The sequence below is a fragment of the Mytilus californianus genome, unplaced genomic scaffold, assembly GCF_021869535.1.
Source record: "Mytilus californianus isolate M0D057914Y unplaced genomic scaffold, xbMytCali1.0.p SCAF_7, whole genome shotgun sequence".
NCBI lineage: Eukaryota > Metazoa > Mollusca > Bivalvia > Mytilida > Mytilidae > Mytilus > Mytilus californianus.
The window spans coordinates 94677571-94703396 of record NW_026262723.1 but is presented as its reverse complement, the minus strand read 5'-3'; the positions used below and the strand labels follow the sequence as shown (position 1 = coordinate 94703396).

The following is a 25826-nucleotide window of genomic DNA, read 5'->3' as shown; positions in this document are numbered from 1 at the left end:
GATGTTACGCATGTTGAGTAAAACACAACATTTAGTGTTGTTATCTCATTGATTTTATATTTTTAAGAAAGGTATGAAAATATACACCACATTATTATTTAGAAATATTATCTATATTTATTTTGCTGGTCTTCATTAAATATTTACTTGCAAAAAAAAGCAAAATTAACTCACCACCAAAATTCCTTATCTATACATTACTAGCAAACATCAATATACAGAAAAAATATGCAAATTTCGTTTGAATATTGATTAAATCTTATAAACAGATTAATATTTCATGACATATGTTTCACTTATTCTTTGATAATGTATACCGTTACTTTTATGAACTGTTGATAAATTTTTTGATCAAAGTCCAGGTTATTTTTTTAGCTCTTTATTGATCAAAATCTAATAACGATGTTAAAATCTTTTCATTTCTCTGTTTTTGCCATTGTTACCTCATATAAATTTGCAACTGTGACTGGTGATATTACATAGAAAGAAAACATTTTCCCCAGATCACTAGAAAAGAATGTCGTAGTTTGTGTACTTGCATAAGATTATTAGAGAAACATATTCTATTACAGTATTTAATGTGATCACTTTTTAACACTCAACTACTTAATTTCATATATTGAAAATGCTTGGCAAGCCTTGTTTTTTGGTTTTGTTTTTTTTTAATTTTGAAGTTGGGATGGAAACATGTTTTATCTCTGCAGATGCACTGATGGAAACTATATTTACGTCACGTTCCAGTTTGATTTATTATAGAATTGTTTGGCAATAATTTTGATGCAAACAATATTTTCTATGGTTAATCTAGATGATAGAAACGTGGAAAGCTAAATACATTGTAGAAATTTGGCTCTATCTATAAGGACCTAAATAGAACAAACAAAAGTTTATAAAGAAAGACTTTGCCTTTATTTTAGGAAGGGCCTGTTATGTTTTTTTTACCTTCTGGAGTTGGTTTCCCAAAAAACCTACAACTAAGATAGATCGTAAGTTATGGACATATCAGTATACTTAAGATCAATCTTAGTCCTAAGTTTTTTTTGTGAAACTGACTCCTGTTTCTTGGAAACAAGACAATAATTTGTAACTTCTTTTAATTTTCAGATATTTAGAGAAATTTACAGATTTTTTAAAGTTGTTTGTTAGTATACATCTAAGACGTTTTGAAAGTAATCCCAAATTTTCTGTGATGGAATTTTTAGCTTTGTTCCTTAAATACACTTTTAGACAAGTAAGTTGTATTTTATTTTGCATGCAGTTTTGATGTGTACATGATCCTGTTGGATTTGTCCTATATAAAGAATGCACCAAAATGAGTTTCCATAATTAATTCTAGATAAGTTTTTATGATTGATGATGCAGGAAATTTATGTTAGTTGAAAGCATTTTACCCAAGATAAATACAGAATGAAATAAATGATCCAACCTCAGAAAATCCATGAAACATGAAAGGAGCATTGGAATTATGATTAAATGATGAAAGTTATTCACTCATATCTTTTTATGAAATTAATTATAAATATGTCTTCAATGTTAACCATATTGAAACAGGAAAACATGGTGCAACTCACAACCTCAGATAAGTCAAATAGTTGCATTTGGTCCCATAGACTTTGACTTATTGAGGTTTGACTTCACATAATTTGTTTTAACTCATAGGTAATTTTGGAGAAACATTTAACCATAACATATTATATATGTAACTGCTATGAATCTTAAAATTTCCATACTACCTTTAAGGTGTACTTTTGTGGAGGTGCTGATAAACAAAATTGATATACTACCTTTAAGGTGTACTTTTGTGGAGGTGCTGATAAACAAAATTGCTATACTACCTTTAAGGTGTACTTTTGTGGAGGTGCTGATAAACAAAATTGCTATACTACCTTTAAGGTGTACTTTTGTGGAGGTGCTGATAAACAAAATTGCTTTACTACCTTTAAGGTGTACTTTTATGGAGGTGCTGATAAACAAAATTCCTATCAATAAAATTCAATGATTATACAAACTATTTTCAGCCAACTTTTGATGGATATTATAATTGTTTAGATACTTGGAATACATTCCTTGATTTTATCCACACAAAGGAAAGAACTGCTGAATGGAAATCAATTATAACAAGGTATACTATTTTTCTGTTGTTTATCTTTTGAAAATAAGCATTGTAGAAGTTCATATGAAAAATTTAATATGTGGAGGGAAAATCTGGCAATTTAGAGCTTCACAAGGACATATGTCTATTATTGAAAACATCGGTGATGACAGCTAAATGTTTCTTATATTGCATGGTGTTGTTTAGTTGATGTCTAATTGATGTATACACAACATCTCCTTATTTGTAATTTTTTATTCATCATAATTCAAAACAAAAGCATTTTAACACACTTTTTTTCTATATTCTGTGTAGAAAGTTTTCCTGGAAATGCATGAATAGTAATCTTAATGTTTTTTGTTATTTGATGTTGATGGCAGACCTTCTCTGTAAACTTTTTGACTGGGTAATTTAGAGCTTGACAAAAACACCTGTTGATTTTTGAAAACTATGTTGACCTCTAGATTTTTTTGTAAATTATTTGTATAATTGGGGACTGTCTCTTTGGCATATACCCAACATATCCATTTATGCATCATTATGGAAAACATTATCAAGAATTTAGAGCATCACATTTAAATGTAATTTACCAAATTGCTGTTGTTGATATCAGATCTTATCATTGTAATCAGTAATTTACGAAATAGGTATGGTTATGTAACAGTGGTTTGATTCCGCCAGTGTACTTTATCCGGAGGAAGAAAATCCCCAGTGATTTTTATCTACCAACAAAAATTCACTAGGTTTTTCTATCCGGGTCCAGTGTAAAACATCCACCAGTCATTATAAGGTTCTAAAAAGGGTTTTTTGAAGGGGAAACATGTATAAAATGTAGCTTTATATTTTTTAGTGTATTTAAAACTTGCATAGTTGATTTATGTAAAAAGTGGAGAGTTTTCATCCAAGGAATGTTCACACTAGTGTTTTAAACAAGGAATGATTACACTAGTGATTTTGTACCGGAATGATTGCACTAGTTATTTTATACCGGGATTAATTACACTAGTGCTTGAAATCCATACATTGATGAAGTGATTAGTACTCATTTTGAACACACAAAAACACAATAAAGCTTATTAAAGAATAAGATTTAAATAATTTTTTGTCGATCCTGCGACTTTTGTCGCAGAAAGCTCGACATAGGGATAGTGATCCGGAGGCGGCGGCGGCGCTAGCTAACTTCTTAAAAGCTTTATATTTTAGAAGGTGGAAGACCTGGATGCTTCATACTTTGTATATGGATGCCTCATGTTACAAAGTTTCCGTCAGTCACATGTCCAATGCCCTTGACCTCATTTTCATGGTTCAGTGACTACTTGAAAAAAAAGTTAAGATTTTTTGTAATTTTAAATTCTCTCTTATTATAAGTAATAGGATAACTATATTTGGTATGTGCGTACCTTGCAAGGTCCTCATGCCCGTCAGACAGTTTTCACTTGACCTCGACCTCATTTCATGGATCAGTAAACAAGGTTAAGTAAAAAAAAAAAAAAAAAAAAAGTTTTGGTGGTCAAGTCCATATATGAGATACTATAAGCAATAGGTCTAGTATATTTGGTGTATGGAAGGACTGTAAGGTGTACATGTCCAACTGGCAGGTGTCATCCGACCTTGACCTCATTTTCATGGTTCAGTGGTTATAGTTAAGTTTTTGTGTTTTGGTCTGTTTTTCTTATACTGTATGCAATAGGTCTACTATATTTGGTGTATGGAATGATTGTAAGGTGTACATGTCTAGCTGGCAGGTGTCATCTGACCTTGACCTCATTTTCATGGTTCAATGGTCAAAGTTAAGTTTTTGAGTTTTGGTCTTTTTTTCTAATACTATACATGCTATATGCAATAGGTCAACTATATTTGGTGTATTGAAATATTGTACTATATGTCAGTCGCGCAGGTTTTATTTGACCTTGACCTCATTTTCACGGTTCATTGCTCAGTGTTAAGTTTTTGTGTTTTGGTCTGTCTTTCTTAAACTATAAGCAATAGGTCAACTATATTTGTTGTATGGAAGAATTGTTAGCTGTACATGCCTGCCTGACATGGTTCATCTGACCTTGACCTCATTTTCATTGTTCATTGGTCAATGTTTAGTTTTCTTGGTTAATGTTAAGTTTATGTGACAGTTGTAATAAAGCTTTACATTTAGGACTATCAACATAATATCAATGATTAGTAAAGAAGGCGAGACATTTCAGCGTGTGCACTCTTGTCTATGCAAATCTATAAAATCATATGCTTTTAAATTGTCACTAATTGTAATATTTATATTTATTGGAATGCCGAAGTTTTTCTGTGTATTTGCTTTTCGGTCGACTTGGATATAAAATCATATCTTCTATGTCAATATCAAAGGGTGCTTCTATATTTGAAACTTTATGTAAGAACAAATCTGCTCTTTAAATTTGGTTTATATCAAGTTCAATGTCCTGGTCATTGATAAAGTATTTTGAGTTATAAAAACATCCTCCTCATTATCATCAATATTATTTACTAGATTGACTCAGATTATTTAAACTGGTTCCTTGAAAATCATTTTAATTTTAACCCATTTATTTATGTAAACAATAAACCGGTCTAATATAAACAAAACAACAATATCAAGTTCGATGCTTTCACACTATTTACATCCAATATTCTCTAGTGAAAAACAGTTACCCGGAATAAATACACGGCGGAATGAAAGTACGCTTACAATATACCATAGTCTAATTTGATTGTAGATATCAAGAAGCTTTACTGACTCTAGTATCCCATATTTTACATAAGTTACAGTTTAAATATAACCAGTCACAGTTGGAGGAGCTAGATGATGATATACTGGATGATGATGTAAGTTTAACATATGTTCACCGACTTATGGCAATGTTCTTTTCTATAAGAGATAGTGGATGAAGATGCAAGTTTAAAAAATTGTTCACCAACTTATGGCAATGTTCTCTTCTTTAATATTGTCATATATTATGTTTTTAAGATAGCCAAAGGTAATTCACCTCTTTCGAATTGAAAGGACTATGGGTAATCTCATTGTTCGTACACCAAAATGAAAATAACGTTACGTTAATGGTTGAATGTCCATTGTTTACTACCTTTTTAACCAATCACAACATTTTGTTGTACGCTTTTGAAAATATTAACCAGAATGCATTAGATTCTGAGACGGTGAATTTTTCTTTAATTTAAATTGTTATTATATTATTTTTATTAATTTTTTAAACACCACTCTAGGAGCCTGGGCTTTATTGCATCCCCCCTTTCCAACCATCTGTTCATCTGTTTGTCAAATCAATATTTCTATTAAATTAGCCACAGAAACTACTGAACAAAATGATTTCCTATTTGGTCAGCAGTTTGACAAAGATGAGTTGTAAGTTGTGTGTACTTTTTGGATCTGTCATACACCTACTTCCTGTTTGCCAATACTTTGAAGTTTTAAAAGGCTGATTTATATTGAAAAAAATTGTCACACATTTCTCCCATTACTACTAAACAGATTTATCTCATGTTTGGTCAGCAGCTTGACAGTGATGAGTTGTTTAGTGTGAGAGCTTTTTGGATCTGTTGTCCGAAAAAATTTGAATTACAAGTGAGGGTTTGCTTAGCATGGCAACATTTGCATTTTTGTTATTTCTAGAACAAAGATTTGATGCTTTGGCAATGTAACAAGTTTCACTTCATGTCAATTTGCACATACAGTCAAACCTGCCTTAATGGTCACCTCGTTTCAGCGGTCACCTGCCTCCTACGGTCACTTTCAGATCCTCCCAAACGCTTTCTCTTTATAATTTAACTCAAATCAGTGGTCACCTGTCTAACGCGGTCAGCAGTCACCTAATTTTTTATGGAAATCTTCATTTCAAATTTTAACCACTGTCATTTCAATGTATTGAATGATAAAAATAATCATGATGAAAGTATTTAGTATGGAAGTCAGAATGAAAATTTGAATCCTTTTGCAACTGAGATTACCCAATATGAGGTGAATTTGTGAATTCCCTGTGTTCCACTCCTTTCCATTCCCATTGAAAACTGTATTACCTACTTATTTCTCCACGAATATTAATATATTTTTAATGTTTTCTTGGAATTTACAGTGCCTGAATTCACCATTTTTAGCTCACCTGGCCCAAAGGGCCAAGTGAGCTTTTCTCGTCACTTGGCATCCGTTGTTCGTCATCTGTCGTCGTCGTCACAATCATCATTAGGGTATCTAGTTTAAAAAAATGTGTCGGATGACCCAGCCAACCAACCAAGATGGCTGCCATGGCTAAAAATAGAACATAGGGGTAAAATGTAGACTTTGGCTTATATCTCTGAAACCAAAGCATTTAGAGTAGATCTGACATAGGTTAAAACTGATTTTCAGGTCAAGATCTATCTGCCCTGAAATTTTCAGACAAATCTGACAACCCGATGTTGGGTTGCTGCCCCTGAATTGGTTATTTTTAGGAAATTTTGCAGTTTTTATATGACCGCAAATTTTGAGGTCCGTATATTGGTATGACGTTGGCGTCGTCGTCGTCTGAAGGAACATTGGTTTTCGCACTCTAACTTTAGTTTAAGTGAATGGATCTCTGTGAAATTTTACCATAAGGTTAAATACCACAAAAGGAAGGTTGGGATTGATTTTGGGGGTTATGGTACCAACATTTAAGGAATTAGGGGCCAAAAAGGGGTCAAAAATAAGCATTTTCTAGTTTCCAGACAATAACTTGTGGAATGGTGTATGGATCTCTCTGAAATTATACCACAAGTTTCCATACCACAAAGGGATGGTTAGGATTTGCTTTGGGGTGTTATGGCTCAAATCGTTTAGGAATTAGGGGCAAAAAAGGGGGAAAACAAGGTTGTCCTGGTTAATGGACAAATACTTTAGTACAAAACATAATTTAAAGCAGTGTAAGGGAGATTAATCAAATACATCATTTGAATTACCTCCCTTATACTGCTTTTAAATTATGTATAAAGTAATGGTTAATGAACAATTAAGACAATTTAAAACAGTGTAAGGGAGGTAATCAAAATACGTTTTGATTACTTCCCATACACTGCTTTTAAATTATGCTTAAAAAAATGCATATTTATAAAGGAAGACCAGTAAAAATATCTGCAAATGTTGCATCTTTGTTTTTTTACAAAAAAATCCATATTTTAAATTCCATTATAAAATAGATTAAGTTAGCACTATGGTAAACTTAATTGGGTAATTATGGTTGCAAACTCCATTGGAAATTTGAATTGAGATTATGACCATATCTTGAGGGAAAGAATTTTTTGGGGGAAAAAGAGGGGGGGGGGGGGTAAAAAGAAATTGTGGGGGGTCAATTTTTTCTCATTTCAGATATCAGAAATTAAAAAGAATTATTCTTCAAATATTATTTTTTTTCAAATTTCAAATATTGAAAAATTTCAAGAAGTAATCTTTAATTGCACAGTATGGCGCATTAGATTTGTAAAATCTTTGACCATATTTATTTATTTGTAATGCCGAATCTGACCGTGTATTTAGATTTTTAATTTTGGGTCCAGTTTTCAATTTGGTCTACATTAAGGTCCAAAGGGTCCAAAATAAAACTTAGTTTGATTTTAACAAAAATTGAATATATGGGGTTCTTTGGTATGCTGAATCTAAACATGTAGTTAGATTTTTGATTTTGGGCCCAGTTTTCAAGTTGGTCCAAATTTGGGTCCAAAATTAAACTTTGTTTGATTTCAACAAAAATTGAATATATGGGGTTCTTTGATATGCTGAATCTAACCATGTATTTAGATTTTTTATTTGTGGGCCCCGCTATCAAATTGGTTCATATTGAGGTCAAAAGGGTCCAAAATTAAACTTTGTTTGATTTCATCAAAAATAGAATTTTTGGGGTTCTTTGATATGCTTAATCTAACTGTGTATTTAGATTTTTAATTTTGGGTCCTGTTTTTAAATTGGTCTATATTAAGGTCCAAAGGGTCCAAAATTAAACTTAGTTTGATTTTAACAAAAATTGAATTCTTGGGGTTCTTTGGTATGCTGAATCTAAACATGTGTTTAGATTTTTGATTATGGGCCCAGTTTTCAAGTTGGTCCAAGTTGGGGTCCAAAATTAAACTTTGTTTGATTTCAACAATAATTGAATATATGGGGTTCTTTGATATGCTGAATCTAACCATGTATTTTGATTTTTGGGCCCCGTTATCAAATTGGTCCACATTGAGGTCAAAAGGGTCCAAAATTAAACTTTGTTTGATTTCATCAAAAATTGAGTTCTTTGGATTCTTTGATATGCTGAATCTAACCATGTATTTAGATTTTGGATATTGGACCATAATAGATAAATTAAAATTTTTTAAGTTCTTAGACCACATTCATTCTGTGTCAGAAACCTATGCTGTGTCAAATATTTAATCACAATCCAAATTCAGATTTGTATCAAGCTTGAATGTTGTGTCCATACTTGCCCCAACTGTTCAGGGTTCGACCTCTGCGGTCATATCAAGCTGCGCCCATAATTGGTTATTATCTTGAATGTTATTATAGATAGAGATAAACTGTAAACAGCAATAATGTTCAGCAAAGTAAGATCTACAAATAAGTTGTCATGACCAAAATTGTCAGTCGACCCCTTTAGGAGTTATTGCCCTTTATAGTCAATTTTTAACAATTTTTCGTAAATTTTTGTAATCTTTTACAAAAATCTTCTTCTCTGAAACTACTGAGACAAATTTAACCATACTTGGCCATAATCATTATTAGGGTATCTAGTTTAAAAAATTTGTCTGATGACTCGCCTTCCAACCATCATGGCCGACATGGTTAAAAATAGAACATAGGGGTAAAATGCAGTTTTTGGTTTATATCTCTGAAACTAAAGCATTTAGAGCAAATCTGACATGTGGCAAAAATGTTCATCAGATTTAGATTGATCTGCCCTGAAATTTTCAGACGAATCAGACAACCCGTTGTTGGGTTGCTGCCCCTGAGTTAGTAATTTTACAGAAATTTTGCAGTTTTTTTGTTATTATCTTAGATATCATTATAATATATAATATCTAATATTATTAATTATGATTTTAACCTTATTTTACATGATTTCCAAAGCATTAGTAAATACAGGTGAGCGACACAGGCTCTTGGGAGCCTCTAGTTTATTTCACTGACGAAAGAACCATAACTCTACCAATTGAAAACACTAGAACAATTTGCCCCATTCCCGGCCACAGGCGATATTGGAATCAGGATTTTTTTTGAAACCTCATTTAAAAGGTCACTTTTCTTGAGCAGTCACTTTCAATACTTCCTAAGAGTGACTGCTTAATACAGCGTTGACTGTATATCTCAGTTTGTCTATTGCTGTTCTTACTGTTATTCCTTTAAATGCTTTTCTTAATTTGTTATTATTATCTTTTATAGTTTACCATACAGGAATGGGTTTTGCACATTTTTTTAAAGTCTGTTCAGTGATCTGTAGTTGTTTCGAATCCTTGTGCTTTGGTCTTTGGTGGATAGTGGTCGCATTGGCATTCATACCACGTCCTCTTTTGTATACTGTCTTGTTTCATATTTATAATTTCTAGACAAATATTAGCAACAAATAGAAAAACCTGCTCTTGTTGAAGGTATATGTATTAGCTTTCTTAGAATTGCTTGGTGTCTTCACATGTTATCGAAGAATTGTTTTCAAGATGAACAACTCCAATATAAAAAGAAATGTTTTTCCTACTTTTATGTATCTGTTTTCTATGTACATTCATACCAAATGTTTTCATACTTTCAACTGATAACTTATTATTGTAGAGTGAAACTGAATGGCAACAGTTCATTAGACAAAGTTTAGAAGTTGTTGCTAAAGTGGCTGAAATGTTAACTGCAGAAACTTTCCAGCTTTTGGTATGTACTTGAAAAAAAAAACATAATATTTTATGTATTTTCAAATTGGTTTCAACCATAAATGGCATGATCATCTTGTACAAACCCCAATAATAATATTGCATATATTATATAATAGGACATGTCATGAGCTTGTTAAAATTTTTCAAGGAAAAATTTGAATGATTTGGGAGACACACAATATTATTTTAAAGTGTAAATTGGAATTTAAAAGATATGTTTTCCTCTAATAACATTTACAATTTATAAAAACATTTTTATGGTTATGTGAAAAACAGAAACAATTTTGCACAAAACTTTACAAATATAATGCCTAGTTAAGGATTCCTAATTAATTTTAAAAGAACCAATGTAATGATTTTATGTTGCATTTAACTGTGCCATGATAAGTGATTGTTATACTTTGACAGTACCAGCCATTCAGTGAGAACATGCATGTTTACCACAGTTTAGAACAATATATTGCTGCTAGTGGTAATAAAAGACATCTCATAATCTCAGCTGAAAATGAATGTAGACGCTTACATTGTTCCTTAAAAGATCTTTCATCATTACTGCAAGCATTAGGGAGAATGGCAGAACATTTTATTGGTGAAAACTTCCCACAAAGACTATCTGATGGTACCATGCTGTTAGAAAAGTAATACTGTTATGTCGCTATTTTGTATCTTTTGTATTGTTCAAACTTATTGACTGTTTCAATAAAAAAGTTTGTGTCTCATTTTAAATAAGGAAGGTATGTGATATTGTAACAATATTTTATTTTATTTGATAGTTGTAATGAAATCTTTATACTTATTTTAATACCAGTTAAGTTAACACAAATTAATTCAATTTGACTTTGTCCATTATTTTTTTATTGTTCGTTAATGAAACTTTCCGTAGTTGAAAGAACCTTAGTTTTAAAATTATTTTCATCAAAGACATGTAAAGGAGTAGGTCCAGTAAGACCCCTTTTTGGCCCCAAAATATAGCAGTTTTACAAAATTGTAAAAATCTAAACTTTAAGTTATTTATTGGTAAGAAGAATGCTTCTGCTACATAAATATGGGCTGTTTTTGACAATACAATGTACATATATCGGATACTAGCATCCTTTAGTCAGGCTAAAGTACTGAAATCTTCACAATTTTAGCATTTTAGTTAAATTTTAGACGGTTTCCGTCTAAAATGAAAGTGGCCGCATTTGTGTTCATTCTTAATATTGAAATGTAAGTTGTATTTGATGATAATACATAACATATATAAAGTTTGAGGATGAACACGGATGCGGCCACTTTCATTTTTGACAAAAACCATCTGAAAAGTGACATTTTTGGCATATCTGATATATTTTTCATATTTAAGCTTGAATCGGAGCGTTTTTAATGACTAAATCAGTTAAAATCTTTCACATGAACTAATAGAATCAACTGAAATAGACACTTTAGTGTTCAAAAAGTGTCCAAAATCCTTCGTCATATGAACCTGAAATTTGAGGCCAAAATCGGCCCTTACCGGACCTACTCCTTTAGATGTATACTTTAACTATAACTTTACAAAGAATATACTGTAGCGACTGTCATTTAATTTAGTAGCATTTTCTGATACTTTAAAGATACTTGAGAATTTGTTGACACTCCGTATTTAAGCATAAAAATGATATCAGATTAAAGTAATAATTGGTGTGATTATACACTTGACACAATTTTCTAATAGAAATACTGTTATTTGTACTAATATAGAGCATTGGATAGAAACGAATGATGTACGAATAGTATGGAATCTGATCATACTACTTAACTGTTTGCTTATGTTTCATAAACTTATGAAGAAAAACAGGATATGTCTTGTGGTTGTCGGAAAAATGAAAATAAAAATGGCACAAAATAGATTATATTTTCATTTGATTGATAAATTCAGTTTTTATTTAAGGCTTGTAAGCTGTGTAGAATATGGTACGAAAACTAAATTATATGAAGTCAGATCTACAGTACAGAATGTTTTGGATGCAGATTTTCAGTCAGTGTAAGTATCTATTTTTATGCAGTGATGCATTTTTGGTCTATTTTCATCTGTAAGTCTCCAATCTTCCTAAACCAGTCAAATGGTATCAATAATCACTCCTGATTACTAATGGTATTTTTTAGACTTTTTCAATTTTCTTGACAAGTGTGTTTTTTTTTTATAGTGCAAAACATGGATCTTGTTATTTCATTATTATATCTAAAAGGAAAAAGTATTGTTACCTGCATTTCCTTATAGACCAGTGGATAGATTTCATTGAAACCTTCAGAGGATTTGCCTTTTTGAATGTGTTATTTTACTCTTAGATAAAAAAAAATCTATATTATATTGCATATCTTTTTCAGACAAGCACAAGCCATAGCATCAGTTAAAGCATTTTGTCACTTATCTTTTTCAGACAAGCACAAGCCATAGCATCAGTTAAAGCATTTTGTCACTTATCTTTTTCAGACAAGCACAAACCATAGCATCAGTTAAAGCATTTTGTCACTTATCTTTTTCAGACAAGCACAAGCCATAACATCAGTTAAAGCATTTCGTCACTTATCTTTTTCAGACAATCACAAGTCATAGCATCAGTTAAAGCATTTTGTCACTTATCTTTTTCAGACAAGCACAAGCCATAGCATCAGTTAAAGCATTTTGTCATTGGTTATCACAGTATTACAATGAAGTAAATAAAGAACCACAGATGAAGCAGAAATTTATATCTATGATGACCACATTGTTAGAAGCTGTTACACCATTATTTTCTAGTCAGGTAAAAACAGAAGGGTTAAGTTTCCTGGACATATTTTAAGGTCAGGGGGAATTATTGACAGTCTAAAATGCCTTACAAGTCACCTATATAGCAGAAAAATACCTATAAAGGACCCTGTCAAAATATTGCTTACATTAACGTAACTTGTAATATGAACCTTTGTGTAAAGGGCACATTTCCTACTACCCATGGAAGCCCTTCTATGTATTGGTTTGACTGTAGTTAGAAATCTGTTGTGCATTTGATTTCAAGATATTTAAAGGATTAGCAAGCAAAGTCAGATGAAAAATAGTTAAATTTCAGCTGTGATGTCAAATTTTGGAATTAGTATGGAAAATGAATTGGTGACCATACTGTGTTTTATGCTGTATAAAAAATGTAACTGGGGCATATAGATTTACATTTGTCTGTCTAGTTTGTGATTTGGTCCATTTCCAATAAACCTACGTCAATAATATTTTACCTCTGCAGACCTCAAGTTTAGTATTATGTTATTCTAAAAACATTTTTGTAACACTGACCTACATTTCATGCAAGAACAAATTTTGTTGTTTTATTTTTGGGCCTATTTTTCAGAATCCATGGTAATTTATTATGATTTTCCACAACTACTGATCAATTTAATTTTTTGTAGTTCATTTCTATTAATCAACATGTTTCCACTATGACCATCAATTTTCTCTTAATTTTTTGTCGAGCCTTCAACTTTTGTCGAAAAAGCGAGACAAAGCGATCCTACATTCCATCCTCGTCGGCGGCATCCACAAATATTCAGTCTGTGGTTAAAGTTTTTGAAATTTGAATAACTTTCTTAAACTATCCTGGATTTCTACCAAACTTGGAAAGAAGCTTGTTTATGATCATAAGATAGTATCCAGAAGTAGATTTTGTTAAAAAAAAATCCTTTTTTTCTGTATTTTACTTATAAATGGACTTAGTTTTTCTGCCAGTTAACATTACATTCACTCTGTGGTTAAAGTTTTTAAAATTTTAATAACTTTCTTAAACTATCCTGGATTTGTACCAAACTTGGACAGAAGCTTGTTTATGATTAAAAGCTAGTATCTAGAAGGAAATTTTGTTAAAATTTGTTCCATTTTTTCCGTATTTTACTTATAAATGGACTTCCAGTTAACATAACATACAGTCTGCAGTTTAAGTTTTTAAGACATTTATTAGCTTCATAAACTATCCTGGATTTTTTACCAAACTTGGACAGAAGCTACTTACAATCAAAAGATAGTATAGAGAGGAACATTTTTATTAATTTTTTTCCTCATTTTTGTTGAGCCTGCGATTAACAGCAAAAGTAAGCTAGACACCGAGGAACCCTTACGAATTTTTTTTTTAAGTTGGAGTTATTTTGTCTTTTAATACTAACAAATCATTTTGATATTACCAAAATGCACAATGCACTAGATGTTGTAAGTTTTGTTTTATTACAACATTTTTATTTGTTAATTAGAAATTCTTAAATGTGTTTTTGTTGACATATTTTAGGTACCAGAAAGAATAGTTCATTCTGCAGCACATCTTGTTTTATCAATAACAACTACAGTAAAACCCGCCTTTCTGCTCCAGCTTCCCTGTATACAGAATTTATTATCCTCTGTAACACAAGGTACACTGGACAGTCTAACAACAGAGGTCAGTATGAAGAAACTGTAATAATATATATATAATAATTGTTTTAGTAATCTTGCATTAAGTGAAACATATTGAAAACCACATCTTTATTTTAGAGAATAGTAAGTTTTTGTCAATCTGCCATCTGTAAACATATTTTTCCTGGCACTGAATGCTAAACAACAATTTAGGATCTAACACATCTTTTTCTTTCATTTCAATGGATGCTGTCGAATAATTTTAATGATTTCCTAAAATTCACCAAAAGACTGTTGGACATATAGTCAATAGAAATTGCAATGATTTATCTGACCAACAAATCTTTTGTAGAAGATAAAGTCTAATGCACAATACTGAATAACCACCTATTGATAAAAGGAGATTCAAGATGCTGAACTTGAATAAAAAATATTTACCAATATTGATGTACTAAGATTAAAAAACAAAGGATGACATAAAGTAAATAATTTGATGATGATGAACTTGTGCACAACCAAATAACATCAATTAAATGAACCATGTTGATTTTGCATCAATAGGTACAACTTCTGGTATACAGATCAATGTCAAATGCATTAATTCTACCTTGGCCAAATGAGTCGGATGCTGGTCAAAACTGGACAGAGAGAGCTTCACATCACCAAATTTATGTACAACAGATAGCCAGGAATGTCCTGCTGTTAAAGTCTGAACTGGGTAATCCCAAACATCTGAGGGAAGATTCTACAAGTAAGTGTCTTCTTGATTTCATCAAATGCTCAATGGCGTAGCTTACATTGAGGCAACCGAGGCGGTGGAAAAAAAAAAAAAAAACTTTTATAATCTTATAACAACTTATTTAAACAACTTCGACCTTAAGCAGCAGACTCGCTACTAAACGCTTATTATAAACTGACTTGTATAATACTATCAGACGGCTTGTTGTCGGTATTAATTCATAGACAGTATCCTTTGCGAATTCAAGACATATTGAAACATTTCCCTCCCCTTATTGGAAATCCCCTTTGCGGTGGTTTTCAGTAATCTAAATATGTCCGAGTCAAAGAAATCCACACAATTGAATTATTTAACCCTACTCCAAGCAAAATCAGTAGAATAGATCCTGATGATGATCCAACTCACGAGACTTCTCCGATCGAATCACTTGCCCATTCAGGTAAAACATTCAAATTATTAATTTTGTGTGAAAATATTGAAATTTCTAGTAAATGAGGGTCTGGATGAGGTTAATAGACTTGCAATAAATGTAAAGTTGAAAGAATAGAAATTTAGAATGGTGTCAAAATATAAAAGGAAAATAAAATTATGGGCAAAAAGAATTAGAAATGAATGTTCAAACCCTCATATAACCGGCAGTATGTAGTACTAACATATACAATTGAAACATCATTGTGTGTTGACCCCCTTACTTTTTCCCAGAGTCCCATGTCTTCAACTTTAATTACACAGAGTTTCAATCATTGACCAATAAATATAATATACAAATTTATATATATCAATCAACATGCAGACTGACACAATTTAAATTTTGTATGTTGGTTTTTTCCTCTTTTCTCGCTATTTTAAATTTATAGTTTGGCATTAGTAGAATTTAGATATTTAAAAGAGTCATTAATTCTAGTCCTTCCAAGAAATATCGGCGAAAACACAACTGAATAGAAAGTGCCATGTCGCACTTTACATGTAGCGTGCATCCCGGGTTATTTCCTAAATTATCAGGAAATGTTGCTGTTCAATCCCTTCGTCATTTTGTGAAGATCATCTATTCGTTTGTTCGTGACCGAGTGAGAAAATGATTATCACAAACATTATTTTAATTATTTTAATAAACCTTAATCGTTTCGTTTGTTTTTTTTTGCATTGAAAATTCTGTACATGCGTCTTCTAATCATCAAACACGGTCCTTTTTCCCTTCTGATATGACGTTAAATCTTGTGTCACAGTAAGGTACAGACACAGATATTAGAGAGTGTACGTACAACGGCTTGGAAATTGATTGGCAGATTCTGCGAGGTGATCATATTTTCACGTGTTTTGTTATTTTTATAACTTTGAGTTGACCGTAGATTAAGATAGTATCGGTTTAAATCATACACAACTTACTAAAGACTCTGGAGTCGAAAAATTTTGCACCAGACATATTAATAGTATATAGTCACCTGTGTTTTGGTGAAGACAGTATGATGACCTCAAGATGTTGTAAAGTTATTTGTGTCGTTTCAATGTGGTTGCTGTCTCATAGACATATACACTGTCCCATATCTCCTTTTACTCACTACATGGTTATTTGAGTACCTTCAATTTATATCATTCATAGCGTAAACCATTTAATCGTTATCCACTCGTCAATCGTTTCAAGACTTATTATTAATTGTTTTGGCTTTTAACTAACTAGCTGTCAGTAACTGCGAGTACTCTCAAATCGTACTTTCTTGTTTATTTGACCTGTTGATACTAATTGTATTGCTGTTTTGTTATTTAATGTTATTCAGGGTTATATCTGGTCTATATACCAGCTTTTATAAGTGTTTGGTATAACTATAAATTTTCACTTCGTACTATGAACATCAAAATTATTTATTTTGTAAAAATATTTCCTTTCTCTATTGGTACTGTACAGGTATACCTAACAACAAAATTATTTTCATTTACCTGTGTTTAAAGTTATTGCAAATGGATGGTATTTTTGTTCGAGCATATTGTTTTTCTTTAATTGTTTAACATTTCTTACCGATATAACATGTTACTTTTACTATTCTTCCCTTAGTTTATTTATTTTGTATTTATATTGTGTCATAGGTCAAATTTATTTGTTCAGTGTATGTTCAATGGTGTTAATATGTCCTTTGATTGAGTTAAGCTATTTCAGTTGATATTTTATAGTATGTCTTTCTATGTTGTGATGTTACACTATTGTTTCAGGAAAAAGGGTGAAGGTTTGGTACCATTAAAACGTTTAAACCCGCTGCATTTGTTTGCACCTGTCCTAAGTCAGGAATCTGATGTTCAGTAGTTGTCGTTTGTTGATGTGGTTCATAAGTGTTTCTCGTTTCTCGTTTTTTATATAGATTAGACCGTTGGTTTTCCCGTTTGAATGGTTTTACACTAGTAATTTTTTGGGGCCCTTTATAGCTAACTGTTCGGTGTGAGCCAAGGCTCCGTGTTGAAGACCGTACTGTGACCTATAATGGTTTACTTTTATAAATTTTTACTTGGATGGAGAGTTGTCTCATTGGCACTCATACCACAACTTCTTATATCTATTTAAAGGTTTTGCCGGAAACTAGCAGTTTACAACTCTCCACAAGAGACCAAATGGCACAAAAATTAACAACTATAGGTCACTGTACGGCCTTCAACAATGAGCAAAGCCCATACCCCATAGTCATCTATAAAAGTCTAAATCATCCCGAGGGTCCGTTAGTCCACAATGGAAATTAGGGAACTGATATAATCCAATTTTACAATGAAATCATGTGATGAGGGTAAACTTTAGATTTTTGGTTCATAAATCTTTATACTGAGAATAAATATTTTTACAGAATCTCTTCTAAAACAGTCTGATCCTACAAACAGTGATCCTTACTACTTTTCTGGGAAATCTTTGAATGACAGTGACAGGACACAACTACTGTTTGATATTAAAATGTCATCCTCTTAAATTGTATTTCCTGCAACAGACGGACGAAGATACTCCTCTTAGTGGGAAGAGAAGTTTCCTTTGTTGAGATATTCAGTACAAAAAGATGCAGCGTTTTGTATAAATTGTTTAGCGTTTTGTAATAGAAAGACAGAGATGTTTTCACAGACAAAGGGTTTAATGATTGGAAAAATGCCACTGGGTCCAAAAGAGGAGTATTTCTTTCCCACAACGAGTCAAAAACCCACCAACAAGCAACAAATAAAACTATAAATTATAAACAAATAGTTTCTAAAGAAGAAAAGGATATATATGTTTCTATCTCAAAAAGTTATGAAGAAAAGGTAAAACATAACAGAGAAATACTATTTCGAATAATAGACACCATAGTAGTTTTAGGACAAAAAAATATTCCTTTATGGGAACACAATTGGAATAAGGAAAAAAAGATAGAAGATGGTAATTTTTCTCGCTTCTTACAATGGAAAGCCGATAATGTGCCCATTCTAAAATCTTGTTTGGAGAATGCGCCCTATAATGCACAATACACAAGCCCAGACATTCAAAATGAACTGATAAGCTTGTGTGGATTGCAAATTGAAAATACAATAATTTAAAGGTACAGGAGGCAAAATGGTTTTCCATCATGGCTGATGAATCCACGGATGTAGGTACAAAAGAGCAGATGGCACTTTGCATTAGATATGTCGATAGAACTGCTACTGTGTTTGAAGATTTTATAGGTTTTATCGAGATGGAAAAGGTCGATGCAGAGTCAATTGCAACAGCAATAGTTAATAATGTTCAAGAATGTGGGCTAAATATGGACAATTTACGTGGTCAAGGATATGATGGTGCTAGCGTGATGTCTGGTAATATTTCTGGTGTTAAAGCCTGCATACAGCAAATACAACCAAAAGCATATTATCATCATTGCAGAGCGCATGTTTTGTATCTTGTTGTTGCAACATCTTGTAAAGCACTAGCTGAGATTCGGAATTTGTTCGATTCTGTAAGTCAGCTGACATGGTTTCTTGGAGGAAGTGCCAAACGAATGGCTATTGTTTCAAGATACCTGTCTGGTGACGACACTGATAAACTTGTAATATCGGGAAACAACGAGAATGAACCAATGCTCAGTGACACATTAATTGAAAAAGCTGGTAAAAGACATTCAATTCAAAAACTGTGTGAAACACGTTGGACAACAAGAGTAGATACGCTGTCTTCTTTAAAAGCTAAATACAAATCTATAACACAAGACCTCTGACTCAGGTTCTTCAGAAAATCGACTGTGATATCATTGAAGCATACCAAGATGCAAACACCAAAACCGTCATTAATGAGCAAAGGAACAGTACCGTATTCGACAGTATTTGGGAAAAGATGAAAGTTTTGGCCACATGTGTCAATATCCAATTAGAAAAACCGAGAACAGCTAAGAGAATGACACAGCGCTCAACTGCAGGAGACACCTCAGACACAGCCAGTAAGAACTTCAAAATAAATGTATTTTTCCCTTTCATTGATCATTGTGTTGCTCAACTGGAAGAGATTTCCAGAGGACAAATCGGCCATGTTTCTTGCATTTAAACTAATGCCTTTGAAGGTCCATACGATGTCACAAATTGAAACCGCAAAGATATATGAATGGTACAGTTCAGATTTACCAGATGGGCATACGTATTATATGGAAATTCAGCGATGGATGGCTTTCTGTAATCACCTTAAGGATCCACCTACATCGCTTTCAAAATCGATAATTCTAGCTGATTCAGACTACTATCCTAATATAAATACAATATTTCATCTGTTACTTACGATGCCAGTAGGTTCCGTTCCGTGCGAAAGATCCTTTTCTGCACTTAGAAGACTTAAATTATGGAACCGGACAACGATGACCGATCATCGATTGAACAGACTGGCCTTAATACACATCCACAAGGATAAAGACGTTGACCGAAACCTTGTATTGGACAAGTTTGACGCTAGTGGAAATAGAAGAATTGGTGCTTTGCACCTGTAGAGGGTTTTCACCATCAAAATTTAAAACATATTACAGAATTCAACTTCCATAAATAAATCTAAAGCACACATGATTATGGTATTTTAAAACACTAGTATTCAATATCTCTTACAAACAAAGAGAAAGGAAAAAAGTAACATCGGAGCTTGACTTATTGTAAATACATGTAGCTTTTGTTAAAACATATTAGCATTATTATGTTGAATAAAGTAAAACAACTGCCATAAATCTTTTTTTTTTTTTTTCGTTTTTCAAATGGAAAAACCTCTATAGCTTATGTGCCCCCCAGACCCCCTGCCTCTGTAATATCAGAGGGCAAGCTACGCCACTGATGCTGCTGTGAGCAAAAATACTAAACTACATTTTGCTTCAGTAAAACATTTTAAAAATTGTAGATATACAATTATTCAGCTGAATAATACACTTTTCATATACCAAAAATGCAAAATGCAAATTATAATGTTGTAAATTTTGAATAACAAATGTACATATCACAAATATACCATGTTGCAAAATTACTGAGTTACATACAAGTAATTACAATGAAAGAACTGCAATGATGTAATTTTGACCCTTGTGGCTTTCCTTTGTATGTGTTTGAAGACTATTTGTTGACCTCTTTATGTTTTTCTGTTATATGTGTCATTGGGTTGCTGTCTTGTTGACATATATTCCACATTTCTTTTAATTCATTACATATTTGTTCAGTTGCAATAATACTTTGGTAAATATTTTATTATTGACTGTGCAAGACCCCTTTGGTGTAGTCAAGGTCTTCAATATTTATAGCAAATAACAAAAATTGTATTTAACTTAAATATGAACTAAATTGGAACAGTTTCTAATGATCAATGTATTATAGTATGCTCAATACTCATACCTTTCTTAGAAGAATTTATAGTATCTTTTATTACAGGTAAACAAGTGATAAGAAAGGCATTGAGTATATTCCAGGATTGGATTGAGGCTGTCTCTGGAGAAGTTGTGAAAAGTAAACAGATCTGCTATCAGTCATTACAAGAAGTCATTCAAGTGTCCATAGCATTGTTTCCAATCTATCTACATCCCCCAGGTAATTCATTTGTTATTGGTTACTAAAGTTAGTGACCCATCAATTACAGCTTGTAAGAATATTATTAAATATAAGTTTGATTTTGTTAACATTTATTTACCTCAGACATACTTTTTTTAGGTTAAACATCGAATAGAATGGTTGTTTTGTTATCAGTATACATGCTAAATACTTTATATAAATGACATTATTTTAGAACTTCAATAATTTTTATACACCCGTCAAAATTTTGACAGGACGTATTATGGTATACAAATGTCCGGCGTCTGTCTGTCCGTCTGTCCGGCGTCCACATGTCGCACCCTAACTTGAGAACGACTTATCCAAATTTCATGAAACTTAACATAGTTGTTTCTTATGATTGTCAAACGATATGTATACTTTTTGGTGACAATAAGATTAAAACTTTTTGAGTTACGGGACTTTGTAACTAAAACAGGGGGGTGTTTTTTTCACGTCACGCCGTTTCTCAAAATCGATTTATGATTATTGCTTAAAACTTTACACACTTCTTAGTTATATTAATCTAAAGATCTGTATACTTTTTGGTGATGATTCAAAATTTTATTTTAGAGTTATTGAGTTTTTTGTAAAAAAAAATGGGGGGGGGGTTTCACATGTCGCGTCGTATCTCAAAAACGATTTATGATTATTGCTTAAAACTTTACACACTTCTTAATTATATTAATCTAAAGATCTGTATACTTTTTGGTGATGATTCAAAATTTTATTTTAGAGTTATTGATTTTTTTATAAAAAAGGGGGGTTTTCACATGTCACACCGTATCTCAGAAACAATTTATGATTATTGCATGAAACCTCACACATAAGACGACGGGCGTATCATGCGTTCGTGGTGCAGCTGTTTATTAGTTTTAGCCAAGAAAATTTGAACTATTTGGCAGTTTGAATCAATGTTGCCCTTGAAAGTCACCGCAGAAATTGGATTATTTTGAAATCAGGACATTTTTATCCTCTACTGAATAACTTTTAGTTTTATTTTCATTCAACTAGACTTTTGTAATTCCACAAGCCAATCCGAAACAGATATATACAATATTGATCATAATGAAAGTCTCTTTGAAATAGGAAGTTTAACATATTTTACGAAAGATTTTGAATACATGACCTATAATGGTTTACTTTTATAAATTTTGACTTGGATGGAGAGTTGTCTCATTGGCACTCATACCACATCTTCTTATATCTGTATTATGATGAAACTGGCAAATATATTTCAGAGGTAGAAGTAATAGAAGCAATGATGAGTTTCTTTTTATCCCTGTTTCAAGGATTGAGAGTGCAGATGGGTGTTTCATTCACTCAACAGACAATAACAACCTTTATGTCACTTTTTACACAGTAAGTTATTTATCTTGTCCCTGTAACAATGATCAGTTGTGTATGCATCATTCTCTCAAGGTAAAGATTCATGTGTCATTCACTCAAGGAATATATGTATGTGTCATTCATTCAAGGTATAGATGGGTGTGTCATTCACTAAAGTAATAGATGGGTGGGTGTGTCATTCATTCAAAGCATAGATGGATCTGTCATTCACTCAAGGTATAGATGGGTGTGTCATTCACTCAAGGTATAGATGGGTGTGTCATTCACTCAAGGTATAGATGTATGTGTCACTCACTCAAGGTATATTTGTATGTGTCGTTCACTCCAGGTATAGATGGGTGTGTCATTCATTCAAGGCATAGATGGGTCTGTCTTCACTCAAAGTATAGAAGGGTGTATCATTGCCTGTATGCATTGATGGGTATGCCAATTCAATTACACATTAAGTTTCTTTTTATATGCCTGTCAAATACAAGACAATTTTATATGGCAAAGGATATTCTATTGTCTAATTTTTTCTGCAGGCTCATTTTATTGACTTCTGATTTAATGCCTTTTACAATATTCCATATATGCTTGCAACAATGTCCACATGCATATGATGGTCATATGATGCACTCCTATTACATGTGTTTTTTTAACTGAAATTTGAATGAAAGGAGATGTTCGGTATGAGTAAGCAACCCATACACACATACACACACACAAGACATTTAAGTCTTAATTAGATTCCAGAGAATCTACAACTTAACCAAAAACATCTTTGCAAATGTAAACTATTTATTTATACATTAAGAACCTCATATACCTTTTTGGTTGTAAAAGTCAATTTGTTTACCATTTCAGACAACAGTTGGCAGAGACAATTTTCCAAGAAAGTAGTGCTGCCCACAGAGTTGTAGAAAAGTAAGAATATTTTACTGGTATGAAAAAAGTATAAATAAATATACAGGATTTTAAAGTTTAAATTCATCAGACTATCCTTCTTTTTAGCTAACCTGTATAAAGGTCCATGTGAGCTGTTCCAATCAAATGTTGTCAGTAACGTTTTTTAAATCTTCTCTAAAACTACTAAGGCAATCTGAACTTTGGGCACAATCATCTTTAAGGTATTTAGTTTTAGTATTCATGTATGAATTGTAACTAGATATATGACCCAAGTGGCTAAAAATATAACATAGTGGTTAAATCATGTTTTCAGTTTATATCTTGACAATAATAGCATATATAGAAAAAACTTTCCTCAAAATTTTCCCTCTGTATTGATCTATCATTCTTTATGTCAGTCTATATAAGTCTTATATGAAAAGAAAAATGGGTGTTATGGGGCAAAATATTTTACCATGTATTGTAGGAAAAAACAAAGGAGTCCGAACATTTGACAAAAATTCCTAAACCTCACTTAAGTACATCCTTAAGAACACCAAACTTTACATATAGAGACCATGATTTAAATATAGAAAAAGGAGGACATTCTAATATTGCTAGAAAGCAGAGATTATGTTTAAATGTAACATATTAGATTTTTTATTAGATTTTGAAATCAATAGGGAGCTGAGAAACTACTTTTTTCATAATTTGAAAATAAACTTTTCTGTTAAAGATTTGTCTGATGAAGAATAGATGATTTTTATAATTAATCCATCAACACCATCACAAGTAAATAAATTGGGGTCCTACATTAAAAAGTCTTAGAACTGAGGACAGGGGACTCTGGACTATTTACTGTTTAAATGGTTGTGTATGTATATTTGAATTTCAGTTATAGTGTATACTTATTTTGTATTTGTCACAAACTTATTGTTTAAAATTTATATGGCAATAAACATTTGAATTGAATTTTATTGAATTACATTTGTTAATTGTAAGGTTTGATGCATTAATATGACTTCCTCACTTGGTATCTTAATAACTTTATTTGCTCTTAATGAAACTATGCCATATTTGAAATGTGTATGGCAGGTTCTCCAGTTACTATGAATTTACACAGATTTTAGATTTGGGATTAAAACCTTACATTAAAAGATTAGAGTTCTAACTGTTAATTGATTGACCTTAGAAGAGTCAGGACAGCATATAATATGTTTTTAAAATGTGAATTGTTTGAAAAGGTTATCTTGGTTGTATATTGTAGATTTTTAAAGATATTAGAATTAGTGGTACAAGAACCTGGGTCAGCTTTCAAGTCATTCATACCAAGTGTTATATCCATATGTATAGATCAAATCTACCCTATCATTGCTCAGGTACTGTATTTTATTTAAATTGATAGTCATGAAAAGATGAACAATTATTTTTATTTTTAATATCTTTTATAGTATTTTTTCTAAACGTAAAAAAAATAAAAGACTAATAAGAAAGTTTAAAATTTGGTATGTGGTTCTGAAGGATTTGAAAAACATGTTGATATTGAAGTTTCAACCCCTACCTGTTTCAGAATTATTGCCCTCCAGATTTGTATTTTTAAGTTTTTTTCATTTTGCCTGTAGTAATTGATAGGATTTTAGTTTATAAGTAAATGATGGTGAGTTGCAAATTGAGTTTGTTTTGGATATATAACGTTAAATAATGTAATTCAATAGAAAGACTTTGTCACATTTGACAACATAACTAGAAAAAGGATCAGCAAGAAAAACTTTAGTTTAACCCCATGTATTTATATAATTTTAAAAACTTGAGTATGCACCAAAATTATTAAAATTTTTTAAAAAAAACAAGAAGCTGCAATTTTAATATGAAAATTCAAGCATTTTCCTAATACTTTGAAGCAAAAATGATAATGTTTATTACATTAAGAATGTTTATGTTATACAGAGACCATCACCAGATATGAAACTAGTCCTGTACAATCTTCTGCATGAACTTCTGGTTCATAACTGGAGATATTTCTTTAAAAGTAATGTACTAATGAAAATGAACAACCAGCCTGAACAAGTGGAGAATGTTCAACAGTTCACAGCCGTTCTTCAGGTAACTCTACTATATCTTATTGTGTAGTTTGACATATGGTTATTTCAGAACAAATATTCAGCAATTTGGTCTCCTTGTAGACCTTATAGAAGTTGACAAAATATCAGAGTAACCACTCAGCTGTTCTTGATTTTTAATGAAATTTCATGATATTCTTACATCAGCTATATCAAAGACCATCCCCATATGTTCAGAATGCTGATACAATGTCATGCAAAGTGAACGATTGAAGAACACAGTAAAGCTTGGGGCCAAAGGAATATTATTACAAAAAAATAAACATTAACAGTACTGAGTAGGAATAAAAAACTTTTTCTTTGGACATAGATTTTAGTATGCAAATTTTCCTGTGAAACAGAATTTTAAGACGGGCAACTGTTCCTTTATTTAGAGAAGGTTCTGTAAGG

The 25826-nt window shown here is 31.8% G+C and overlaps 1 protein-coding gene across 1 annotated transcript in view; it reads left to right on the top strand.

The window, feature by feature from the left end:
• The window catches only part of LOC127708652 (exportin-6-like), a 46231-nt gene that overhangs the window by 17229 nt on the left and 3176 nt on the right, over positions 1 to 25826 (top strand). Inside the window, exons 8-21 of the mRNA XM_052213712.1 lie at positions 1105 to 1231; positions 2019 to 2122; positions 4816 to 4924; positions 9876 to 9968; positions 10379 to 10608; positions 11883 to 11975; positions 12585 to 12735; positions 14236 to 14382; positions 14901 to 15090; positions 20944 to 21099; positions 22341 to 22461; positions 23296 to 23355; positions 24584 to 24695; positions 25264 to 25419. Coding sequence (XP_052069672.1) covers positions 1105 to 1231; positions 2019 to 2122; positions 4816 to 4924; positions 9876 to 9968; positions 10379 to 10608; positions 11883 to 11975; positions 12585 to 12735; positions 14236 to 14382; positions 14901 to 15090; positions 20944 to 21099; positions 22341 to 22461; positions 23296 to 23355; positions 24584 to 24695; positions 25264 to 25419 — 1849 coding nt within the window. The remainder of the gene's footprint in view (positions 1 to 1104; positions 1232 to 2018; positions 2123 to 4815; positions 4925 to 9875; positions 9969 to 10378; positions 10609 to 11882; positions 11976 to 12584; positions 12736 to 14235; positions 14383 to 14900; positions 15091 to 20943; positions 21100 to 22340; positions 22462 to 23295; positions 23356 to 24583; positions 24696 to 25263; positions 25420 to 25826) is intronic.